We start from the raw sequence: 21,677 nt of genomic DNA, 5'->3' as shown, positions 1-21,677 counted from the left end.
GCATATTTTTGATGTAGTCTCACCAGCATATACCAAAAAAAACTTTCTAATTCCATCTGATTCCATCATTCCTGACCTCTCTCTTACAGACAGACATACTGTCAGCAAAACACATAAAAAGCAAATGAAAACAAACAAGCACAGAAAAATATCCTGCAAAAACATTCTTTAGTAAAGACAGATCCCCTTTTTTGGCAATAAGGATGCTTACAAAGGAGAGAAACGTCTGGGAAGGCAGGAACAAGTATGCTCAGCTTTAGAGACCATTACTCTTTGTAATTTGATTTGTAAAGAGGGCAAATGCTCCCTACAGGCCGACACTGTGCAGTTGTATTTTGCATGTATACAACAAAGAAGAAGTGGGTAGAATGAAGAAATGCAGATTGAGATGAAAAAGGACAAAGACCAAGAGTTGAAAAGATGAGAAAGAAATGACAACAAAAAAATACCCAAACCCCAAATAATGCTAAGAGATGAGAAGATTAGAGAAACCTACCTCAGCTTTGCATTAATTTTCTCAGTAAACGCACAACACCAGCTGCAGCAGCGTTAAATATTTCTCGCTGTGACCATCGTGGTGCAGAGCTGCTGGTGCCAACAGGCAGGCTCAGCACTCCAGCACTGAGTTCTGTGAGTGAGACAGAGAGTGCTCTGCCTCCTACTGTTGATGCTCTGATTAACACACAAGAGTGTGCATACAGCACTGAGTGTTTTTGCTGAGGGCATGCGAATTATAACAAAAAGGAGTGAGCACAGTACTAACTGGATGAAAGCAGCCTGTGCTGCAGGAGATGGTATTTCACCTACAAACTGATGCCATGATAAACGTCTCTGTGTGTAGCACCCTGTGTGCACCCTTGTGCCTAATGGAGACTCTCTCATTTTATTTTTATCAGCAACATTTCAGCCATTAACTACAAGTGAAGGCTCCAGCTGACTGCTGGAGATACAGGATGAACTGAACGGGCAGTAACATGAGTCTTTCTTACCCAGGTTGCTGTATGTGGCACTACACTGGCTGGAGGCTGTAGAATGGGAGTGATGGGATGGATTGTCATCTTCCTCTGGATCTCCAAGGCAGACACTGCCCTCACTGGCAGGGGCTTGAGTGGCACCCTGGTTGGCATGATCTACCCCTACCTCCCTGAGCAGCAGGCCCAAATTCACTTTGGCAGACACAGAGGCAGTGCTGGGCAGCTCCCGGTCCCTGGTGTTACTGGCCTTGACTGGTACCTGGCTGGAGATGAGACCAACATAGGGATGAAAATGTGGAACACTTCCTCATAGTCATTTTAATTTAGTTATCTTCTGTTAAAAGTTCTGTCAGAAACATCACATTTTAGAACTGCCTGATAATTCCAGGCTCAACAGAAGTTGATAAAGGCTTCAGTCTGTCTTTGTTCAATATTTCTATTAGTAGGAACTACGTCTGAAATTACAGAACAGGAACAAATCACAAGCTCGCAAATGTTTTGATGTTGTTAAATGACTGTCTGGCACATCAATCATTCACTTCTTTCTTCCTATGATGTAATGACAGAGCAGACACGCCTGCCCCGCGCTGGATTCCGAAGTCTCGTTTCTATCACATACAACCCATTAAGCCTTGCCTGAAGGAAGGCAGAAACAGCAGGCATATAATTTCACAATGTGTGTAGTAGATGCCTCTGTCATAATAGTAAAACATTAAAAGAGCAGCTAGAATGTCATTAGTCTACCACATTAAATTTGGCAAACTTGCTACATGCTTTGTTAGTAAGCACTAAATATCACCCTTGTCTAATTTATGGCAGCTGTCTGTTGGATATTATCTCTCTGTAATAACTCCGCAACCAGTTGACAAATGCAAAATGTTTCTCCTCACAACAGGAAACGGTATGCTTCATAATGTGCTCATACTGGGAATCTGGGCCATATGACTTATAATGGTTGCGTTACCGCCGGTGGGATTACACAATGACTGAAATCAAAGTGCACAGCCCCCTGAGATGTTATGAAGAGTCCTGTCAGACTGTAACTCATCCCTGGAAATGTTTCACTGGTAAACTGCCACATACGTCTGCAGTGAAATTACAACAAGATGTGGCCTATATGCGTCATTAAAACAAATGCCTCTACTGACATGTCATATTTGGTCAAGGATTACTTTGAATTCATAGGAATTATCTCATACTTTCTTAAGTTTTAGCCAGCTACATTTCTTCTACCTTCTGCTTGCACAGGTGGACATACATTTTCACACAGACGTGTCAAGACCTTGGCTGGAGCAATGTTAAATAAAAAAAATAGGTCACCTAAAGTTCAGAAAGCAGCTTTTGGTGGGGTGGGGCTAGTTGGCAGTAATGTGTAAGTCAGTCATTTGCTAATGACTAATATGTAATAACAGGAAAAGTCATCGTCTATAATGAGTAAATCTCCTGCAGTCACACAGGATCGGTCTGAACGTTTGTGGGCCTGAAAAACAACATTTACCATCGTTAAAGAACTCGGCAAACACTAACAATTTATGTGAAAGCAGTGACAATAGTGATGTCTGCAAGGACTGTGGACACAGTTACAATATTTTTACGGTGACAGAAAATACCAAAGTGTCTGCGTTTACCCTGGGGCAAAGTGTGTGAGCAAAGCGTCAGATCCGACATCTTTAGGATCTAGTTCTGCAGACAATAAGCCCTCGGTGTCTCTTTTAAAAAGAGTTGATCAATAAAACCCGAGTTACCATGGTTCCCCCCCTTTTTTTAAGCCACTTGGCAGCAGAAGACAGATTTGAAAGAGCTGTCAGAGCTGTGGGCCAACTAGAAAAGAAAAAGTAAAGTATGACAGAAAAAGTCCATGAGTTACAAGTTAAATTCAAATTTACTGACGCACATCTACATGTTAGCTGCAGCAGTTTCCTCTTTTTCTCCCTATTGTGTCTTGATGTCACTTCATGGGATTTTGTTCCATAAATATTTACGGCAGTTATATTATAGAAAAATACACAGCCTGGCTGGAAACATAAATCAAAGAAGTTTATGGAAGAGCACACACAAAAACCTAAACCTCCAGGGTAGATATACAGCTTGTGAGGCCCTCGACACAATAAATACCTTTAATGGAGTTACAAGATTCAATGTCAAGATCTGACTTGTTCCGGCCGAATGAAACGGCCTTTGTGCATTTCAGTTTCTCACGTCTCTGCCACAGGAAATGAACAATCACAGGTCCAAAACAAAAATACAATAATCCCCAAACACGATCCTCTCTAACTTTCTGTAGCACGTTCACCTAAATCACGTTGGCATTTATTTACAAAAGAAATCATTTTAACAACCCACTTACCCGCTGTTTTGGCTCACACAGCTGCCCATCTGGAAACTTACGAGGCAAAACTGAAATTACATTCTCTATACAGCAGACTGACCATCTGAGACGGGTCAAAAAGTGTCTTCCAGGACTGAAAGCGTCCTCACTATCTGAAACCTCATACCTGTCGAAGGTAACGTGTGCCTGCCAGCACTGCAGAGCACGCCCATGTTGGCCAATAAACATGGATGCTCTCTAAGGAAAAAACAGACCCTACAGGGTTAACCCCTTCAATGCTTAGATTGGGATACTTCTCTAATTTTAAGATTAAAAACCTCTACCGCGCTGCCATAGGGGATAATACAGAGCAATGCTTTACAGCTCACAAGAATCACTCATTTTTTAGAACAAAATTAAACTGAAAACATAAAAACAATCGCTTGCTTATATTCATCTTACAGCTCTACTCAGAATTTCTAACACTTCTAACATGCTCAAGAGCAGCACTGTCAGGCACCTATTTACATTCCGTGTAGACATTCTTCCTGCAAACTCACACATTCTTACATACCACCCAGTGACCTCTATACAGCTGAGTTAGTGTGTGGAGTAACACTGAACCGGCCAGACAAGTGAAATTAAAAGTTAATAACTGACGGATGCACAAGTCATAAACATTTTGTGTCACAAGGTCCTATAAAAGGCAGAAGAATAGACGGCTCATATGTAATGGGCTTCAGCAACATTTGCTTACAAGTTGTTTTATTTGGGAATTATTTCAGTAGAAATTAGGTTAAAGTACATTGTCTACTTAGCCACTGTTGCATTACGGATGTTTTCATAAAGCTTTGTTTGGGAACTATTCATCCTGGCAGTCCAAATCTGTCAATATCTGCATATCAAACTCTTTCAGATCAAATAATTCCTAAATTACATATTAAATCTGATCTATAATTTCCTTTTCTTTAATCTAAAGGAAGAAAAAAAAGGTTTTTTTTGCTATATGATAAAAGAACAAAGAAAAAAGATGTTTTTCTAATGTTCTTTCTATATGATTTAAAATATATCAAGCACATAACAAAGAATACTGCATCCACTTGTCTTCAGAGTTAAAATCCCCTTTAGGGAATTGTTATTGGGAAATGGGCAAATAAGTTACTTTTGTCAACAGTCTTCTTCCAGTTGAAAGGACAGAGGTAAAAACTCGCACAGAGCAAATTCAATGTTCCCAATTTTAGCATCACTTTGTCCAAGACAGATCATATAAGTAGAAATTGATGTAGATCTGTTTAAGAAGGAAAAGGGAATTATTTCTGGAACAAAGGTGACTTAAGCTGGAGCTTTGTGATGAAAGCAACGGCGGGGAAGCTAAAAAGTGACATAATGGGACCAGCCTCATGACAAGTTTGTTAAAAGAAATGGTGAAGAATTGAGATTTTTCACATTTCAGTAATAACAATCAAGACAGTATTAATAACTAAAAGTATTTCAGATACCTTTAATAAGTCAAGCTGGAGGTAAATTAAATGGCCATGATGATAAGAGAGGCTTCTGATATAGGAAGACCATAATAATGTCAGATATCAGTTTGAGATCATAATTCTTTTAAAATAGTTAAAGATACAAGTTAACTCAGACCATAATGATAGCCCTTCTCCCAGCACTTTGCTTCACGCACTGCTACAATAAAGGGAATTTAAAAATGTACATACCCGAATTCCGTTCTGTTGAGCTCAGAGTCAGGAGGTAAAGGAGCTGCTTCTCCTGGACCTGCAGTTTGGGAGCCTTTGGCGTCATCAGCCTGCTGTAGTCCATTATCTCTACATTCTTCTATTCTTAATTCTCCTTCATCTCCAGTGGTGCTTTCTGGTTTGTAGGTGAAAATGATTGTTGGCTTTTGAGTGGGATCCTCTGGTTTGGCCTCAGTGAACCAGTGCTGCTGTTGAATTGGTGGTGGAGGAAGTACATGAATGACCGTCCCATCAATGCCGACCAGCTTGCCTTTCTCCTTCTCTGCCCTCTCTCTCGACTCATCCTCATCTTTCCGTCGACGAAAAAAACTCTTAAAGGAGATCCAGCGTTTGGGTTTGGAGGACTCCGCTGAAAGACGTCTCCCCTCACCGCCCGGACTCACTTCATTGGGTCTCATAGGGGAATTGGAGAAAGAACTCTTGGTCCAGTTCCCAAAATGTCGCTGCAGAATGTTGGCAGCGTGGTAAGGGGAAGATGTAGATCTTGGAGGAGGGAAGGGGGCATTGGGTTCTGATCTGGGGCTAGCGAGTGGGACAGCAGCTGAGGCACTCTGAGATTTAGACAAAACCTTTGAAGGGGTGTCCTTTTTGGGTTTGGAAAGACAACCGTCAGTGGTAGAAAAAAGAGACTTGGGTCGGGGGAGACTGTCCACCACAGCGTCAGGTGGCAGGGCATAGAGCTCCTCAGAATCAAGGGTTTGACTTTTTTCAAAAGGTGACTCCGGAGGAGAATGAGGGGGTTGGATAGAGGCCACAATCTGGAAAAGCACAGCACTTGCCTCCTCCTTATGATTAACCGTTGTCTCGGATGAAATGGTGCACTCTTCTTTACCGCAAGTTGCTTCCACGCTCGTCTCACAAGCATTTGAGGCGGCGCTGGCAGGGGGGGTTGTTTTCTGAAGGTTTGCAGTGATGGCAAGAACAGCAGGGGAACTTGATGACGTGGTAAGGGAGGGTGCCCTGTCTGTGGAGCTGATGACAGTGCTAGTAATTATTCTAGAATCTGTAGTGGTTTTAGTTTGCAAATCTGATGGTTTTGACACCGATTCAGATGGACATTTTGGCTCTTCAATAGAAGTGATCTCTGGTGTGCCTTTACCGGGGACAGTTATCTCCGTGGAGGATGACTGGACACTATCTGAAGATCCAATTTCTTCATAAGTATGACTAGCTACTCTATTACCTACTCCTTTTGGTTGGGGCAGTTCCCCACCGAGGCCCAAAAAACTCTTGTAAACTGCTAGGTTGTCATAAGCACTTGGGTTGATGACAATAGGTACCTTAACAGCATTCTTGGAGCTGCGAGCGTAAGCCGGCTCATCTCGAATAATTATTGGGAAAGGAGGCATTCCGGCATTATTGAAACTGTTGAACTTGATCTCTGATAAATTGGGAGATTTCACAGGTACAGTACGAGAAGAAGACAGCCCAGCAATGGGAGAAGTCGGAGCTGACTTATGGCTGCATTGATGAATAGGGCTGGAGGGGCCAGGGTGACTTCTCAGTCCAAATTCCCCTTTTGGTATCTTTTGGCGGGGACTTGTGCTTGAGGTCCAGACCTCTTGGTACCGTATGTGTCCAGAATTCTTCTGGGAAGTACCTGGTAGACCAACAGATGTTGGTGATCCAGGCATCACAGGAGAAGACAAGGACATGGGGGATATTGGACTGAGGGGGTGTCCAAGAGAAGTACTACAGGATGATGTGGGGCTTGAGGGTATTGACAGATTTACCGTCTTTGGAGTAGAATCTGAAATCGCTTCATCTTTATTGGCCATGGATGCAGACACATCCACTACAGTGTAAGGCTTACAAATAAGAGATGTTTCTAAATTTACCACGCGGTATGGTTTAGCTTGCTCCTCCGTGGGACTGAAACTAATAGTCACTGGTTGACCTGGAAGTGCTTGAGGCAATGGCACACCATCTCTGCCATCCTGATCATCTAATCTAATGGCCAGCACAGCCTTGTGTGTTTCGATTACTTTGGGTGAACTCAGTGCTCTGTGGATTGGCTCTATTTTTGGAGAAGTGCAGGAAACAGGTGCTTTAGAAGCTGTAGGAGATCTAACACCATTCTGAACAATACAGGGGGCACTGCTGCCATTACTAGAAGTTGTTTGGGAGTCTTCTGGTAGCGACGAAGTGGATTCTGGAGAAGTGGTTGACTCAGAATTTGAGAAGAAACCACTGCCTTGTAAATCATGCGGCCCATAGGGTGGAAGGACACCACTGGAGTTAATAGAAGGGTATCCGTTCAAGATTTCGTCATAGCTATCGTCATAGTCTACTGCACAGATCCGCTGAAGTGAGCGGTTGCGGAGTGGCACGGTATTCCACTTTTTACCTGCAGCAAAGGGCACTGGAGACAATGTAGCAGCACGGAAATTTGCAAATCGTGGTTGTCCTCGCATGCGGATCTCCATGGCTAATAACTCCTCATCACTTTCATCCCAGCTTTCGTGTTCATCGTCATCCCTTTCAGTGTCATCATCCTCATCCTCCTCGTCCTCTTCATCTTCACTGGAAAACTCGGGGTAGCAAAAACGACCTCCCTCTGTGCTGATTATTTCACTGCTACCACTAAGGGACACTCGTTTCTGAGCAATGCCGCCACTACTGTTGCTTCCCATGGCTAAGCAGCTCGAGGGTGGAAGGCCTCTTTCCAGAGACCGTCGGTAAGAACAACTGATCCGTCCCCAAAACAAATCCTTAGAACTGGATAGAGGTGTAGGGCTCAGACCAGGGCTTAAACCAGCAATCTCCTTTAAAACATCCGTCAGTCCGCTGTTGTTATTTCCACTTGGTGTTCTCGGGCTAAGCTGCCCAAAACTCTCAATGTGCGCACTGCAAGCGTCTCCTTCATTGTTGTTGCTGGACCCCTCTGACCTCTTTTGGTTCATTCCATTACGATTCCAGGCTGTGAACGGCGATGCTTTGCTCTGTTCTATCACATTTGGCGGGTGCTGTAGGCTGCTATCTGCATCAAGTTCCACCGAAGAGCAGGGTAGCATCATAGTGGGCTTAACAGCAATGGTTGGTTTTTTAGCTACCGGTGGACGGAACTGCCCAGAGCGCGCTGAGCCGCTACCAGCCCTCTGGGAGTTGATGGTGATGCTATGGCCGGGTTTGGCTGCAACCGGAAGTAGATTCTGTTGCTGAACTTTCGGAGGCCTCGGCTCAGGAGGCTTTTTTGCAACACTCTGAGTCAGACAGTGCAGACTCTTGGGTTTAAAGCAGTTCTTACATTCCCCTGGTTTCCAGACATGCTCAGTAAAGGTGCTACAGGCAGACATGGCTGCAGGTCCAGTATTGTAGCCTGCTCAGTCAGTGAACAGGAAAACCCTCCATGTAGCCACACATCACACGTTCCAAGTGATGATGGCAATGATAATGATGTGAAAATGATGCAGACACCGGTCCTAAAAACAAAAGAGAAGAGGTTATAACAATTACTTCATATCACTTTATTTTCACACATTTGGTTTATATTTGCTGACCTGCAGAGCTATGCAAAATCTACAGACTTTGAAAAGCAGTGCCAAGCTGTGTCCATTAGGGGGCAAACTTTCTCTACACAGCAGCCAACCAACCCGGGGGCATCGTTGCGTCTAAAACCCTGACTGGCCAAATAGAAAAAGTAAGGATGGGACAGAAGACGATTAATGCAGTGTTTTGCTTGCTCCTCTATGCTGTTGTCAGCCAATCAGCATAGAAAACACACTATCTGGCTGCAGACCCTGACGTTATGTATATAAATTACCTCTGTGATGATTCTGTACATTTACAAGCAACCTCTCTCTGTATTTCTGAAATACAGTGAAACACTGGAAACGGTAGCTTAAATATTTGAAGTGATGGGTAAATCCATTTTCTCATCCAGGCAGGTCACAAGTATCAGATCCTGTGTGGAAGGATGCTCCCACAATAACACGCAGAACCTACCCAGGACCAGACACAATGAAGCAGGAACTCCTGAATCAAACTTTGCTGACCAGAAATGACAGGCGGGGTAGTTTTTCTGCTGTCATGCACAGGCTGCATCCTCACAGGAAGCAAAAACTGGACTTTATTATTCAAAATTTGTTGACATAGATGCATTATAAATCCTGTGTTGAGAGAAGAGTGTGAGAAAATAATTGCCAAAGTTCCTGAGTACTAACATAAATCCTCTAAAGTTTAGGATCCAGAACTTTCATTTCAGTTTGTTGTCCCTCCTTAAAACTCAGTGCACACCTAAACACACACACACACACACACCGTGTAAGGTAATATGATAATGCTTTCAACAAAAGTCCTTTTAGTTGAAATTTTCATGAACTCAAAGGCGAATGATGCAGTGTTGCTCACAATATCTAATAAGCGGCGTTGCTCTGCCAAATATGTCTTTTGTATTTGCATTTAAACCAGCCAAGAGCTGATTTATGTTAATGATGTGATGGGCTTATCATTTTAATGGAACAGAAGGAGGACAGAGTAACAGACTGAAACCATTTAGATGGACTAAGACGTTTGTGTATGTGTGCATGCATATCTGCAGTGAGTGTTTGGCACACTGGGCTGCAGCAGTTCTTGTGTATTTGTTTTTGGGATGATTAAGCAGTTGCTGAACAACACAAGTGCCAGTGAGAACTAAATATTCACAGCATTCACATGCAGTAAAGTACACAAAGTGATTCTTGGCCTTCCTGATTCCTCAATGATTGCGGTGTCCACGAATGCCTCTAATTGCTTCCTAATGTTGTGCTAATTGCATCGTCCAGCTGCTGGTCATCCTAACTCTCACAAATGCAAAAAAAAAACCCAAACAAACAAACAAAATATGCCAAAAAATGAAGCAAGTTTTGCCATCACATGCATTGCTGACAATCAAATATTTACATCTGACTATAACACTTCATTCCAAAAAATCAAAACCAAAAATCCTGGCCTGAAATTGAATCCATCAGTTTGATGCTGTGACGAGACACTTATTGTTGTTCAGGGTCACGGGAATGTTGGAGCCTCTCCCAGCAACATTGAACCAGAGGCAAAAATAAAGCCTAGAAAGTTAGCAAATGTAACACAGGACACCACTCAGACCTTAGGACAATTATCATTGAACACATTACAATTAGAAAACTTTTAGTCGAACATGATTAATAGGACCGGCTTGCAATTACACCTAATTAGCAGCCATGGTGAGGTGCATACACACTACCAGGCTGAGATATTGTTGGTAACAGACAGTCAATCAGAGTATGACAGAGAGAGAGAGAAAGGAGAGAAAAGGGATAGCATTGTGCAAGCTCTGGGAAAAGTTACAGTCTTTCCTAGGAAAGACCAAGTGCAGGTCTCCAGGGAAACCAACCCAAAGACCTCCAGACAGACACTGGCAAGGAGACACAACCCCATGTGTGGGTGTGTGTATGCAAAAACTACAAAGAAAAGCATTTTCCCGCAAGTATGCATATCAATCATGGGGAAGAAGTGGAGGTGGAGATGTGTGTTAGGGGTGCTCAGTGCTAAGAACGTGCAGTGCCAAACCACAGATAAAAAAAAACGTGGCTTTGTCCTGTTTAGGTTTCAGAAAGTAATCTGTGTAGAGATGCCACAGCTGTCTCTGTCTGATCTCATCCATGCTTAGCATGTATCAGTTTTATTAATGTGTTTCAGATATTTGATTGCTCATTGAGCTATTGTAATAAGGCTATTCCCTGTAGATTTCTCTGGTTGCCTGTATGTAAATGTAAAATTCTGGATCACGAGTCTTAGATAGCGCACAAAGACAGACAAACAAATGAGAATACACACATTTTTTATGGTGTCATATTCTCTCTGGGTCCAGATGAGGGCATGTAATGTCGCTTTAACCAACCTGTGTTTAGCCAAACTGTCCGTAAAGCAGGCAAAGCCATATTTTACCCCTTCTACAGTATAAAAAAGCAACTGTTTGGAGCTCGGCTCTTACTCCCATTGTGCAGCGTGGATGCACCAAACAGCACAATCACTCATCGAAGTGTACAAGCACACCTCAGAACAGGGCGTGAAGCTGAGGTACACTGACGGCTGTACTTTACCGTTCAAATTCATCCTTTTGTGTCTCCACCTGACAGCAGAGAGAATATCTTCTGAACACTGGTGGATGAGGAGGAGAATTGGCAAGGACATGAATATAAAGGTGTAATTAAGGATTTTGAATGGACTAAAACAGCTACATTGTTGGCAGGCCCGTGTGTATTCTGTAAACAATGGGTTCAACATACGGCTGGATGAATGTGCTGGACACGGTTAAGACAATGCTGAAAAATCCAACACACTGGAACGCCACATCTCAATTAATGCAGAATCCTGCTGTAGAGCTATAAATAACAAGAATCTCATCCAGAACTTTCTTTCTCTATCTTTCCACACCAGCCCTCTATCTTTACACACACACGTTCTGTCAGTTTTACCATATGCAAATTTAAACGTGACGCAGTGATTAGCCAGCGGGATTATGATGCTATGGTGAGCTCCTGTGGTCCCCTGACAAAACTATTCTTGATTCCAGCCCTGAGGAGAGACAGAAGAGTCCGAAAACCAGACCAATAATTGTACTCTGACACATTTTATGCAATTACTTGTTGGTTTGCCCTGCGTATTTGCTCATTGTAGTTTAACCCTGATCTATTTACTCATTTAGCTCTTTAAGCTCAATCAGGAACTGAAGCAAACGAGCTTCATTATGGTGCCTATTACAAATACAATGAAATATGCATGAAAGTCCAATAATGCCCACTGTGGAGAATCGTTCACGTCACTTCAAAAGTAAGGATATAATGTCGAAGAGAAGTAGAAAGCAACTGTATTACACTATACACATGTAAAATTCACCCTCGCTTAGCCAACCTCCAATTAGTCTTTTTAATGTACAAGCATAAGAAACAGAATATAGAGGAGAAACAAAAGACAGAAACAGCCCCGAGACAAAACTGAAGCCGCTGCAGAAACTTGTCCTACTTTCTACAGAGAACAAATTCTTGCTCCTGCCACAGTGCTGGAGATGGAGCGAAATGAGAAAGGGGAACAGATTTGATAACAGTTCCCAAGCAGCAGCAATGAAAGAGACAGCATTTCTCTGAGTGGCGTTGTTGGACTGTGTTCTCCCAGCGGAGGGGAGGGGAGCTTAACACACTGATTTCACCGCGCTTTATCAATTCCTCTGCCTGCAAATTTTTCCTTTTTCGTCCAAGCTGAGTCTGGTTCTAATTTAGAGTCCATTCTGCATTAGAAAAGTGGTGTTCATTTATCCTGTGTCAGCTGAAGGACAAATAGAGGTATTAAAAAAAGAGGCCATAAAACCAGAAACTTATTTAATGGTCTGAAAATCAGGTCAGGTGTAAATTTACCGATTATTCTATATAATCTATTAAACTACTGCAGGAAACAGTCATTTTACCCTTTTGAAATGTGAGTAACGGCTTCTCCTACAGGCACTGATCAAAGTGATGGAGGAAACCGCTTCTGGAAAACAATACCTCATCATATAATTACACTAAACAAGAAACTTTCCCCACTCTTGACTGTCAACTGCAAAATAAATCAAAGGCAGGAAAAGATAATATAAACTACCGAAGGCAGAGGCAGGGGGAATGGTAATGCCATCCTACGCTGCTGCAGCCTCAAGGTGAAATGCTGCACGAGGCATCAGACTGAGCTGTCGAGTGGGGGGCAAAACTTCACACATTGTTCGAAATAAACTCCACTGTAGAACACCCCCCCCACACACACACACACACTGTTTTCATGAAAACAGACCCTGCCGAGACACAACAGTAAAGACGGCTGCTTTTCATCCAGCTGGCATATGGAGACAGATTATTACCAGGTTATAGGAGTAAAACAATACGAGCAAGAGTAAATAGCTAAGAAACCCCCCACTGGTGTAAATAACATCATATATTTGTACTTTTCTATCCAAATAATAACGTATTACAGATTATACCTGAGCAAGGGTCTTGCTGGTGATCACGTCTTTCTTTACCCCCCCCCCACAGTGTCAATAAAGCAGCCTGTCAGTCATTGAGAAGTTCTCTTCAGGCAATGTCTTGCAAAGTCTCAGTGTTTTAATTCAATTTAAAGCCAAAATATTAGAATATTGTGAAAAGTGGAACTAGCAGAATAATAAATGGAGCACAAGACGCTAATCACATCAGGACTCTGGTCCATAAAGAGTAACCAGATTATTCCGACATGCAAATATTACCTTCCAGCACAAAAAAGATCCAACTACTGTATAGCAGAAAGCCATTAAGTCAGAACTATAGGCAACATCAATACCAGGGGTAGGCCTTATATGAACTGTGGATGGAAACACAGAAACAAAGATGTAAAGCTGGAAAAAGACACATGCTAGAAAAATAATATTAAAAATAATAATAAATAATATACACAAGATCATAAAATTGACTGTTAGATGATAAATTTGACCTGAAAGACGCCTTTCATAGTGTAAAGCAGTTCAATTTTCTAACAGCTTTACTTGACATTTACCTGATGAAGCTGATGAAGATGATTTGTGTGTGCTTCCCTCTTATCCCGCATAAACATCACCCAGGTGATGGATTTAATGCCGTTATCTATTGAAAGTTTTAATCCTCTTGTTGCTTGTTAGGATGTGTTTAGGCAACTCCAGCACAGTTGTTGAGACCAAGAAAAGAATCTCACACAATGGTGATTTACCTTTTTTTTTAAAAATAAGTAAATAATAAAAAATATAAATGAAGTAATATAAAGATAAAGCAATTAACAGATGATGTGTTAGAACTAATTTAAATAAATAGGTAGACAAATTTACATGGATCTAATTCTCCCTCTGCTATTGGGAAATCGTATTTCTCTCCAGAAGCTGTTATGCATATGTTTGCAAATCTAAGCATGTATAGTTCTGTTTACCACGTGCACGGCCACCTCCTGGTGCTCCTCTGCAACCTACTACCGTGTAAACAACAGCTGGTTCCTTGTAGTCCAGAAATACCTGTAAATTCCAATCTCAAGGACTCACACGTCTGCACGCCATTGGTTAGACTGCACGAACAGTTGAGTGCATGTTGCTACGCCATAATAACAATCTGAGCATGCAGCCAGCGCGCACAAGCTTTACCGAGCGACTGTGGGACTTCTTTCATTTCAACAACATGGTTTCCCAGAAACTACAAAGACAGATAGTCTGCGCCAAAAGCTCCTGAGATTAGGGTTGGCAACCTCGTGAAAAATAAACATGGGACAGCTCACCGGGAGGGCCGACCGACACGATTGTCTCCACTCATGCTGAATTATTATGTTGCCTTATTTGTGTGTGTAATGATTTTCTAAACATTTGACTCCAAACCAAATTTAATTAGATGCATGTTTTGAGTGATGCAAATATACGTGGAAGACAAATTATTCAACAATTTATTTATTTATTGTAAAATAGCAAAAACACCAGATTAGAGCAAATGTGTTTCTAAAAAAATATCTCTCTCTCTCTTCTATTTAGTGCAGTTAGAAAAGTGCAGACTATATTATACGATAATAGGGGACAAATATGCTATGCATGCTGTTTTTCTAAATATGGGACACTTCCATTTTTCTAGGGATGGTTGGCAACCGTACCCGTGAATAAATGCAGGAGATTGTTGTGCCTTCATTTAATTTCCAGTTGATACACTGGTGGGGGGGGAGGGGGGTTTGGCATAACTCCTACACCACCTCCACCTTCTGCTGCCAGATCCTCTGAGCATATTTTGCTGACTCACTGAAACTCACATTGGCTGCAGAGAAGAAGCTGTTAAGTTAAACTGCAGTTATTAAATCATCGGCTGGAAAAGCAGAAACAAAACCTGTTAAAACAAACTGGACATAAAAGAAAAAGAATAACGATGACCAACGTTTAAACGACAGGGAATAATCTATTGATGTGACACCAAGCAGACCAAACCTGCAGCTCAGACTGATACTGTCAACATCTGAACTGCAGCACATCTTTAAATGTGAGGCCTATATTTTTCTAAAATATGGTGTGTCAGTTTGCAATGAGCTTGTGGTTGAGGGCAGAGACACACAGGAAGCCTTTACAGAACAACAGGGTTAATCCAGAGCTTACTCAAACGTTGATGCCAGACAGACAAGGTTGTGACCTATAACACACTACATACACCACAATTACTCAACGCCTCACAGTTTATAGCAGAACAGCAAAAATAAAAAATCTCGGGAATTATCAGGATCTTTCCAATTGTGTGACCCTTTTAAAAATGAATTTGTGCAAAAAAGATTGCTTCAATTGTGGGTTTGACTCATCAAGTAGATATTAGTGAGTAACACCTTGATGAGCATATTAATACCCGAGTTACAGTATGACGGCCTCAGTGTCACAATGACAACGATTCTTCACTTATCATTACTTAAATGTTTTCTAGAAAAAAAAAGATTTAACAACATTTTTAAGACAACCCAAACAAAAAAACCCTCCCAGAAAAAAGTTATTCAAAACATGAACCAAGGTTGTGGAGGAACAAACGGTAGAAAGTGAGTGAGTGAGTGAGTGAACCAAGGTTAGCAGAAGCTAGCCTAGTTCCAGGTTATATACTGGTCCAGTCAAACGTCTTGACTCTTATAATTTGGTAAACATGTACATAATGTTATAAAACGTCCTCACCAGTGTCTCATCTGCACTGGAAGTCAATGGCAATAATGCCTGGACTAGCTCGCCGTTATTCTCTTCTCCTTTGTTCCGCTCATTTATTTAGTCTTATGCAAATGTTTCCCATCTGCAAGCCGCTGCCACACTGACAAGACAGAAGCTGCTAACAAGCAGCAGATAAAGAGGAAAACAAAGTTAGATAAAAAAAAATACTCACAAACTACTATTGTGTCCCCAATCATTGGTGGTGAGTGGCGAAGAAGGCCACATTGCACACGGAGGCCAAATGGAGGTGGTGCGTGAATAAGAGACAAAGAGGAAGGAAGAGAGAAATAGCCTGAGTGCTTCATAAGAGAGAGAGAGAGAGAGAGAAAGGGAGGGAACAAGTATGAAAGTGGCTCATAATTGAGCCAAAACATTATGGAAGAGAGCGAGCGAGGAAAGAACACTGGATGGGAAAAGAGCTCGCAGTAAACGAGTGTAAGAATTTCATAATCTCAGCTTCCTCTACTGAAAGAAAAGAGGGTGAAGAAAACAAAAAGGAAGATGAGAGCAGCACCCTCCTTTTTGCAGCATGGCAGCAAGCAGAGGAATGGAAATGAGGAAAAGGTTTAACTTATTTTGTTCAAGACCCCACGCAAACCGTCTTGTTGCTATAAAAGTGCACCTCCTCATACACCTTAATATGTGTCCACATCAGGATCCTTCTGCTAGAACCTGGGCCTTTTCTCTCCTGTATAACTGATTTGGTCAAGCCTAACTAATAAATGGCACACATGGTTAGATACTAGATTTACAGGCCCAGGTTGGAACTGGGTGGCCCATGTGAGTGACGGTTTTACAACCAAGACAAATCAGAGGCATTTTCCTAAACTTTTACGAATGTATCTCTCTGACATTTGCTATGGTCCACAACATTACTATGCACCTAGTCAGCAGTGCCATGTCCCCCAGTCACAACTACTGGGAAATAGACAGTTTGGCTTCTACACGGAAGAGGCAGGGCTGACATTCAGGATGGAACAGAACGGCCTGCTGGGTGGAATCAGTCCAAGGTCACTGGCTGAAAAGATAATGAGAAGCTAATGCTTCTCATTATCTTGAGTGGGATGAACTTATCAATAAATTCTAAAGTTGAAGTTCAACTTGTCATAATTACGCATCAATATAAAAGGCCAATAAAAGGAGAGCCACTACACAGAATACACACAGATAGTCTCTGACTTTATCACTCAGTTTTAGGGATGAGAAATCAGTGGGTATATTAACACAAAAGACTAAGTCACTAGTGACAAAAAGAAAGAAAGATTGCTGACACAAGCTTCCAGGGAACATGAACCAAAATAACAAATGCCTTTGTAGTTGCTGTAGTTGCTCGTCTTTGTAGATGCTTCTGTATCTCAGGGCGCAGCTTAAATATAGCTGCTTGAAAATATGACTGCTCTACCAACTGGAGATCTATTCACACATGCAGTCTGTGTTACCAGAGTTCCAGGATTTTCCTCAGAGGCAGTAATATATCGATAATGATCTTTATTTAATTGATGCTAATGCTGTTACATATTCAATAGTTAGGGTTCAAGTTTCAAGTATTCTTTGTTAAGACTCCACTGGGAAATATATCATCCCAAGAAAGGGAAAATAAATCATTACTGACTGTGTAAAAAGGAAGAAACAAAAGTAAGACTGAGGATAATGGGAGAAAAAAGGCTGTCAAGTGTCAGCTTAAAGTCTTGCTGCCCTTAATGCATGGCTTTAAAAAAATAAATAAAAAGGTTTGTGGTTGGACAACATGTATGACCAACCTACCATTACGGTCTGCTGCCTTTCATCTGCTTGTATGTGCGATGCTTCTTCCTACATAAATATTGCTGTCAAGCATGCACTTCCACACAAACACCACTGATCTGTCACGCAAACAGCTGTTTTCCATCAGTCGTATCTTGCAGACACTGGCACATTAGCAGTTTCTGTGCATCCAAAAAGACTGAGAACATCCAGAACTCCTCCTAGCTGACAGTGGTGATGTGCACAATAAGCTCAGATGCTGCCTGAGTAGTCGGTTGTCCGTACTTCATATTTATTGAAAATGTCTGAAGGACAACATGGGGTGGTTGGAATTCCCACACTATCAATTGTGCCAAGACTGATCCTCCGTCACTCCCTCATGCCCGCTATCAGTAAATAGCCTTCTGAAGCTTTCAATCTGCCCTCTTTCTTCAGCTGCATGGTAATTATTAATGGGATCAAAGCATATGACAGAGCTTTTTTGCACCAGTGATGTTCAGCCTGAGGAGCTTAGGGTGGGGAATGATAACGGGAACTCTATATGCCCTCTATATGCAGCAAAATAATTTAACTTTAATTAAAGTAAGAAGTGAGAGGTTTAAGGTTGTCATTTTGAAGCTTATCAGAAGCATTTAAATGGTGCAAGATCCTCATTCCCTGGATGAAAAAAAAAAGATGTTAACAATGGAACGACGCATGTAGATGTGATTACATAATTTGGAATTGTTTCTCAGAAAATGCCTCTCTAGGCAGAAGACTTTAGCCCTCATGAGGAATGCTCTTGATGTGACAGGACGCTGGGATCCATCAGTGCTGGTCGCTGGGAAAATGAAGTCATTACAACCCTGAGCGAAGTCAAACCTTGCTGCTTGTTACTGCCTTGTGTAGCTCAGTTCTATTTATAGGTTGATGGGCTTAAAATATCCATATGAAGTGTGATTCATTACCTCAAAATCAAATAATGAAGCAAGGAAATTTTTTAGAAAGCTTCTGAACTGCCTGGGCATCTGCATATTCATGCACACCTCATTGACCCACATCAGGATTTATTAGCTTAACTACAAGTTATGATTATCATGGCTCAGTGGGCAAAAATGGGTCAGCTGTGTACTGATGTAAGACCCATAATAAGCATGTTTGCTTGGCTCCGGCCTGAAATGGTACACTCTGATATTGACATATCTGTGCCATCCTGCTAAGAAGAAAATTCAACTGTGCCAGCCGTACATTCCATCAACAGCTGAGCTTGTGAGAGACATGCACAAACAGGTCACCGCAAAACAGCCAGAACCTTGGATCAGCCAGTCCAGGCTTAAGTGCCGTATCGCATTGCAACCTGATACAATTTAGGGATTCATAACAATGTGCCTCCAGACTGTTGGGAGGAAGTGTCGTGTGACTTGTTGTGGCACAAGATTAACATCATTTGATATATTTGAACATGTAATAAGTGTGTCTTCTTAGAAGCTTAGCATTGCAGCTAGCAAGTCAAGCTAACTGCTCATCATTTCATGTCCTTGAACAAAGTTCCTCTGGGCCAAACAAGGACACCCCCCCCCCCCAAAATAATGAAAAGCAGTTCAGCGGCGAGGTGGTGGGAAAGTTAGTTTCTACCAAATATTGGGAGATAAACAGCTGGGGGGTGTTGGGAGATAACAGCACAATAAAAATACAATTATCTTTTAGATGAAAACTGGATAAAATTCTGCTCCCTTTCGACTGTGTGTCAGTTTTTCTCTCCCAAAATATTCTCTGCCCCCTCCCCGGTAGCCCTGCCAAGCTGTCTAAAAATCTTAATTGTTGCCATTTGGCAAATGTAGACAGAGTTGGCTCTGGAGGCCCTCTGGCAAGATGGAGCCCACAAGTTCCCAAAGAAACAGTGCAGCACATAAATCCACACATGGAAAGTTATCACTGAAATACCGAAGGAAAGAAAATGTTCAGAAATGCTTCATGAAATGCATATTCATAGTTTTAACATTTTCAATGACGTGATTTCATTAAGATTTTGAGTTTTTAAGTGGAGTGTTTGGACATTTGAAAAAGAAGAATTGGACATTTGACACTGACAAGCCAGAATGTGGGTAGTTATCCTGGTGAGGACTCATGTTAGCATGTACGGAGCATGCTTAACAGCATGAATGAATGATTACCTATAAACTCTCCATTTTCAAACTCATCAATAATGTACAGAGTATTGATGCTTTTCCTCCACATTAGCGAGCTCTACGATATGGAGGAACTTCAGTGTAATGGGGGGAGGCAAGCAGCGTGAGCAGATCTATATTCCTCCTGAGGAAAACACATAGAAACCTGTTTTCTTGTCATACAGTCATATATAATCATGCATCTAATTCTGTCAATTTTATGCACAATAATGTATGAATGACACACTGCCAGTATAGGTCAATATAACATCATGTAAATAACATTTAGAAAGCTCATGATATTGGGTCCTGACATGTCATCAGAGGTCCAGTTCAATGAAAGGCATTCTTTCCACCTCCAGAGGGCTGGTGTGTCAACACAGCTGACAAAACACGCAATGAGGGGTGGGAAGAACCAGGTCTCTGGAGCCACAACACAGAAAGATTACACATGAAGGAAAAAACAAATAATGGGCCAATGTGACTACAGGACAGGCATCACAAGGCCAGAAGGCCACCAGATAGGCTCAGTTTGCTCACACACACTTGAATACTTTATCTGAAACCTAAACATTTGAGAAAACATTCCCAGATTTTTGAAAATGATGTAATGATGGACGGGATGGGGCTGCCTGCATGGGAAAGCAGCCTTGACTAAGGAATGGCTGGGACCCACTGAGGGAGAATAGCTAAGTTGGGATAACTATAGCAGACGGCGTGGAGAGGACAAGGGTCATCGCTTGGTGGAATTCTGGGGGCTCTGCCACGCCCCCCGTGGCAAAAGTTCCGGGTAGCCAGCCGAATTCCAACAAAACTATCTCGGGATGAAAATAGTTCATGATATCACACTGAAGGCATCCAATCAGGCAGGTAGGAGGAAAAAGAAATCATTTAGGTTTTGTCTGATTCTGGGATGGATGCCAGGAGGCCGCTTTTAAAGCTCAAGAACTGCAATTTCTGTATTTTTAAAAAGTGGGTTTTATTTATTACAGCGTCAACAAAACGCAAACCGTACGAGTGATATTGTTGTCAGCAATTATCCTACAAGAGAGATGAGCTGGCCCAGATTACTTGATGTTGACACTTCAAGCATCTCTGCCCCCCCCCTCGCTGAGGTGATCTGATGGGAACCTGAACGGCTGCTGTTTTCCACAACCCACTTACTCGGATTTCTATTAGTGACTGACAGCAAAAAGCAGAAGTGTGATGGGCATATACGACCCAGACACCCACTCCTTTATTGATCTCCGATGACCTTGGCCACAGTGACATGATGGACGACAAGGTCAGAACACCGCTTAAAATGTTTTGCCTTTCTCTTTTTATTCCCCCAACTTACATAAATTAACAGGCTCCACTGCATTTTAATGATGTGAACTGGTTTCTAATGGAAGGAGGGCAGTTTTAACGAGCACTGGTCCAAAATCTGGTCCATTTAACGCAGCAATCAACAACAACAACAATGTAAACAGCTTACATAGGTCGGCCGTGTGCAATACGTGCATGTTCTTTGCCAGTCAATACACAATGGTTTAGAGAGGAGATAGAAACAACACTTCCATGAAACTTACATTATTTTTTTTCCCATAATAATAAAATTTTCGGATAAATGTTAAGACAGTGTCTGAGCCAATGAACAGATAACAGTGTCCATCATTCACAAAAGCTTTTTTTATCTTAGCAATTGGATTAAAATAGATTTATCTACAAAAATAAGTGTTCTGGGAGGCAACAGGAGGGGCGGTTAACAGATTGAAATGGTTCATGAAGCGTGTCCTCCAGCAAAGATGCTATTAAACAACCAAAGCTTTTATTTTTTCATAAATCAAAGCTTATTAAAAGGGCTCTAAAAGGAAAAATTCAATTTCCTAAATGATCTAAACTAACTAAATTGCAAATTTGACCAGCAACTTTAGTGCAAGCGGTGCCTGCTGTTCACTCCTGTTTCCTGTCTTTCTCCACTCCTATCTGGACAGTAAACTAGCCTGAGTAGTCCGATTAAATGGGTATAATGTCTGTAAAAGCACAAGCAAGTCAAACAAAACAAATTAGGCTGGG

At 41.8% G+C, this 21,677-nt stretch overlaps 1 protein-coding gene across 2 annotated transcripts in view; it reads right to left on the bottom strand.

Moving 5' to 3' along the window:
* peak1 (pseudopodium-enriched atypical kinase 1) overlaps window positions 1-21,677 on the bottom strand; it is a 31,655-nt gene that overhangs the window by 5,638 nt on the left and 4,340 nt on the right. Inside the window, exons 1-3 of one of the 2 annotated variants that reach the window (XM_057052904.1) lie at window positions 15,902-15,988; window positions 4,998-8,458; window positions 990-1,237 (exon numbers count right to left, since the gene is read on the bottom strand). In XM_057052904.1, coding sequence (XP_056908884.1) covers window positions 990-1,237; window positions 4,998-8,332 — 3,583 coding nt within the window. In that variant the 5' untranslated portion in view covers window positions 8,333-8,458; window positions 15,902-15,988. Of the gene's footprint in view, window positions 1-989; window positions 1,238-4,997; window positions 8,459-15,901; window positions 15,989-21,677 lie in introns of those variants that run through there. The other variant, XM_057052903.1, reaches the window with a different exon arrangement.

The sequence above is a fragment of the Takifugu flavidus genome, chromosome 13, assembly GCF_003711565.1.
Source record: "Takifugu flavidus isolate HTHZ2018 chromosome 13, ASM371156v2, whole genome shotgun sequence".
In the NCBI taxonomy this organism is placed as follows: Eukaryota; Metazoa; Chordata; class Actinopteri; order Tetraodontiformes; family Tetraodontidae; genus Takifugu; species Takifugu flavidus.
Note: the sequence above shows the minus strand (reverse complement) of the source record. Positions and strands in the feature narration are given on the sequence as shown.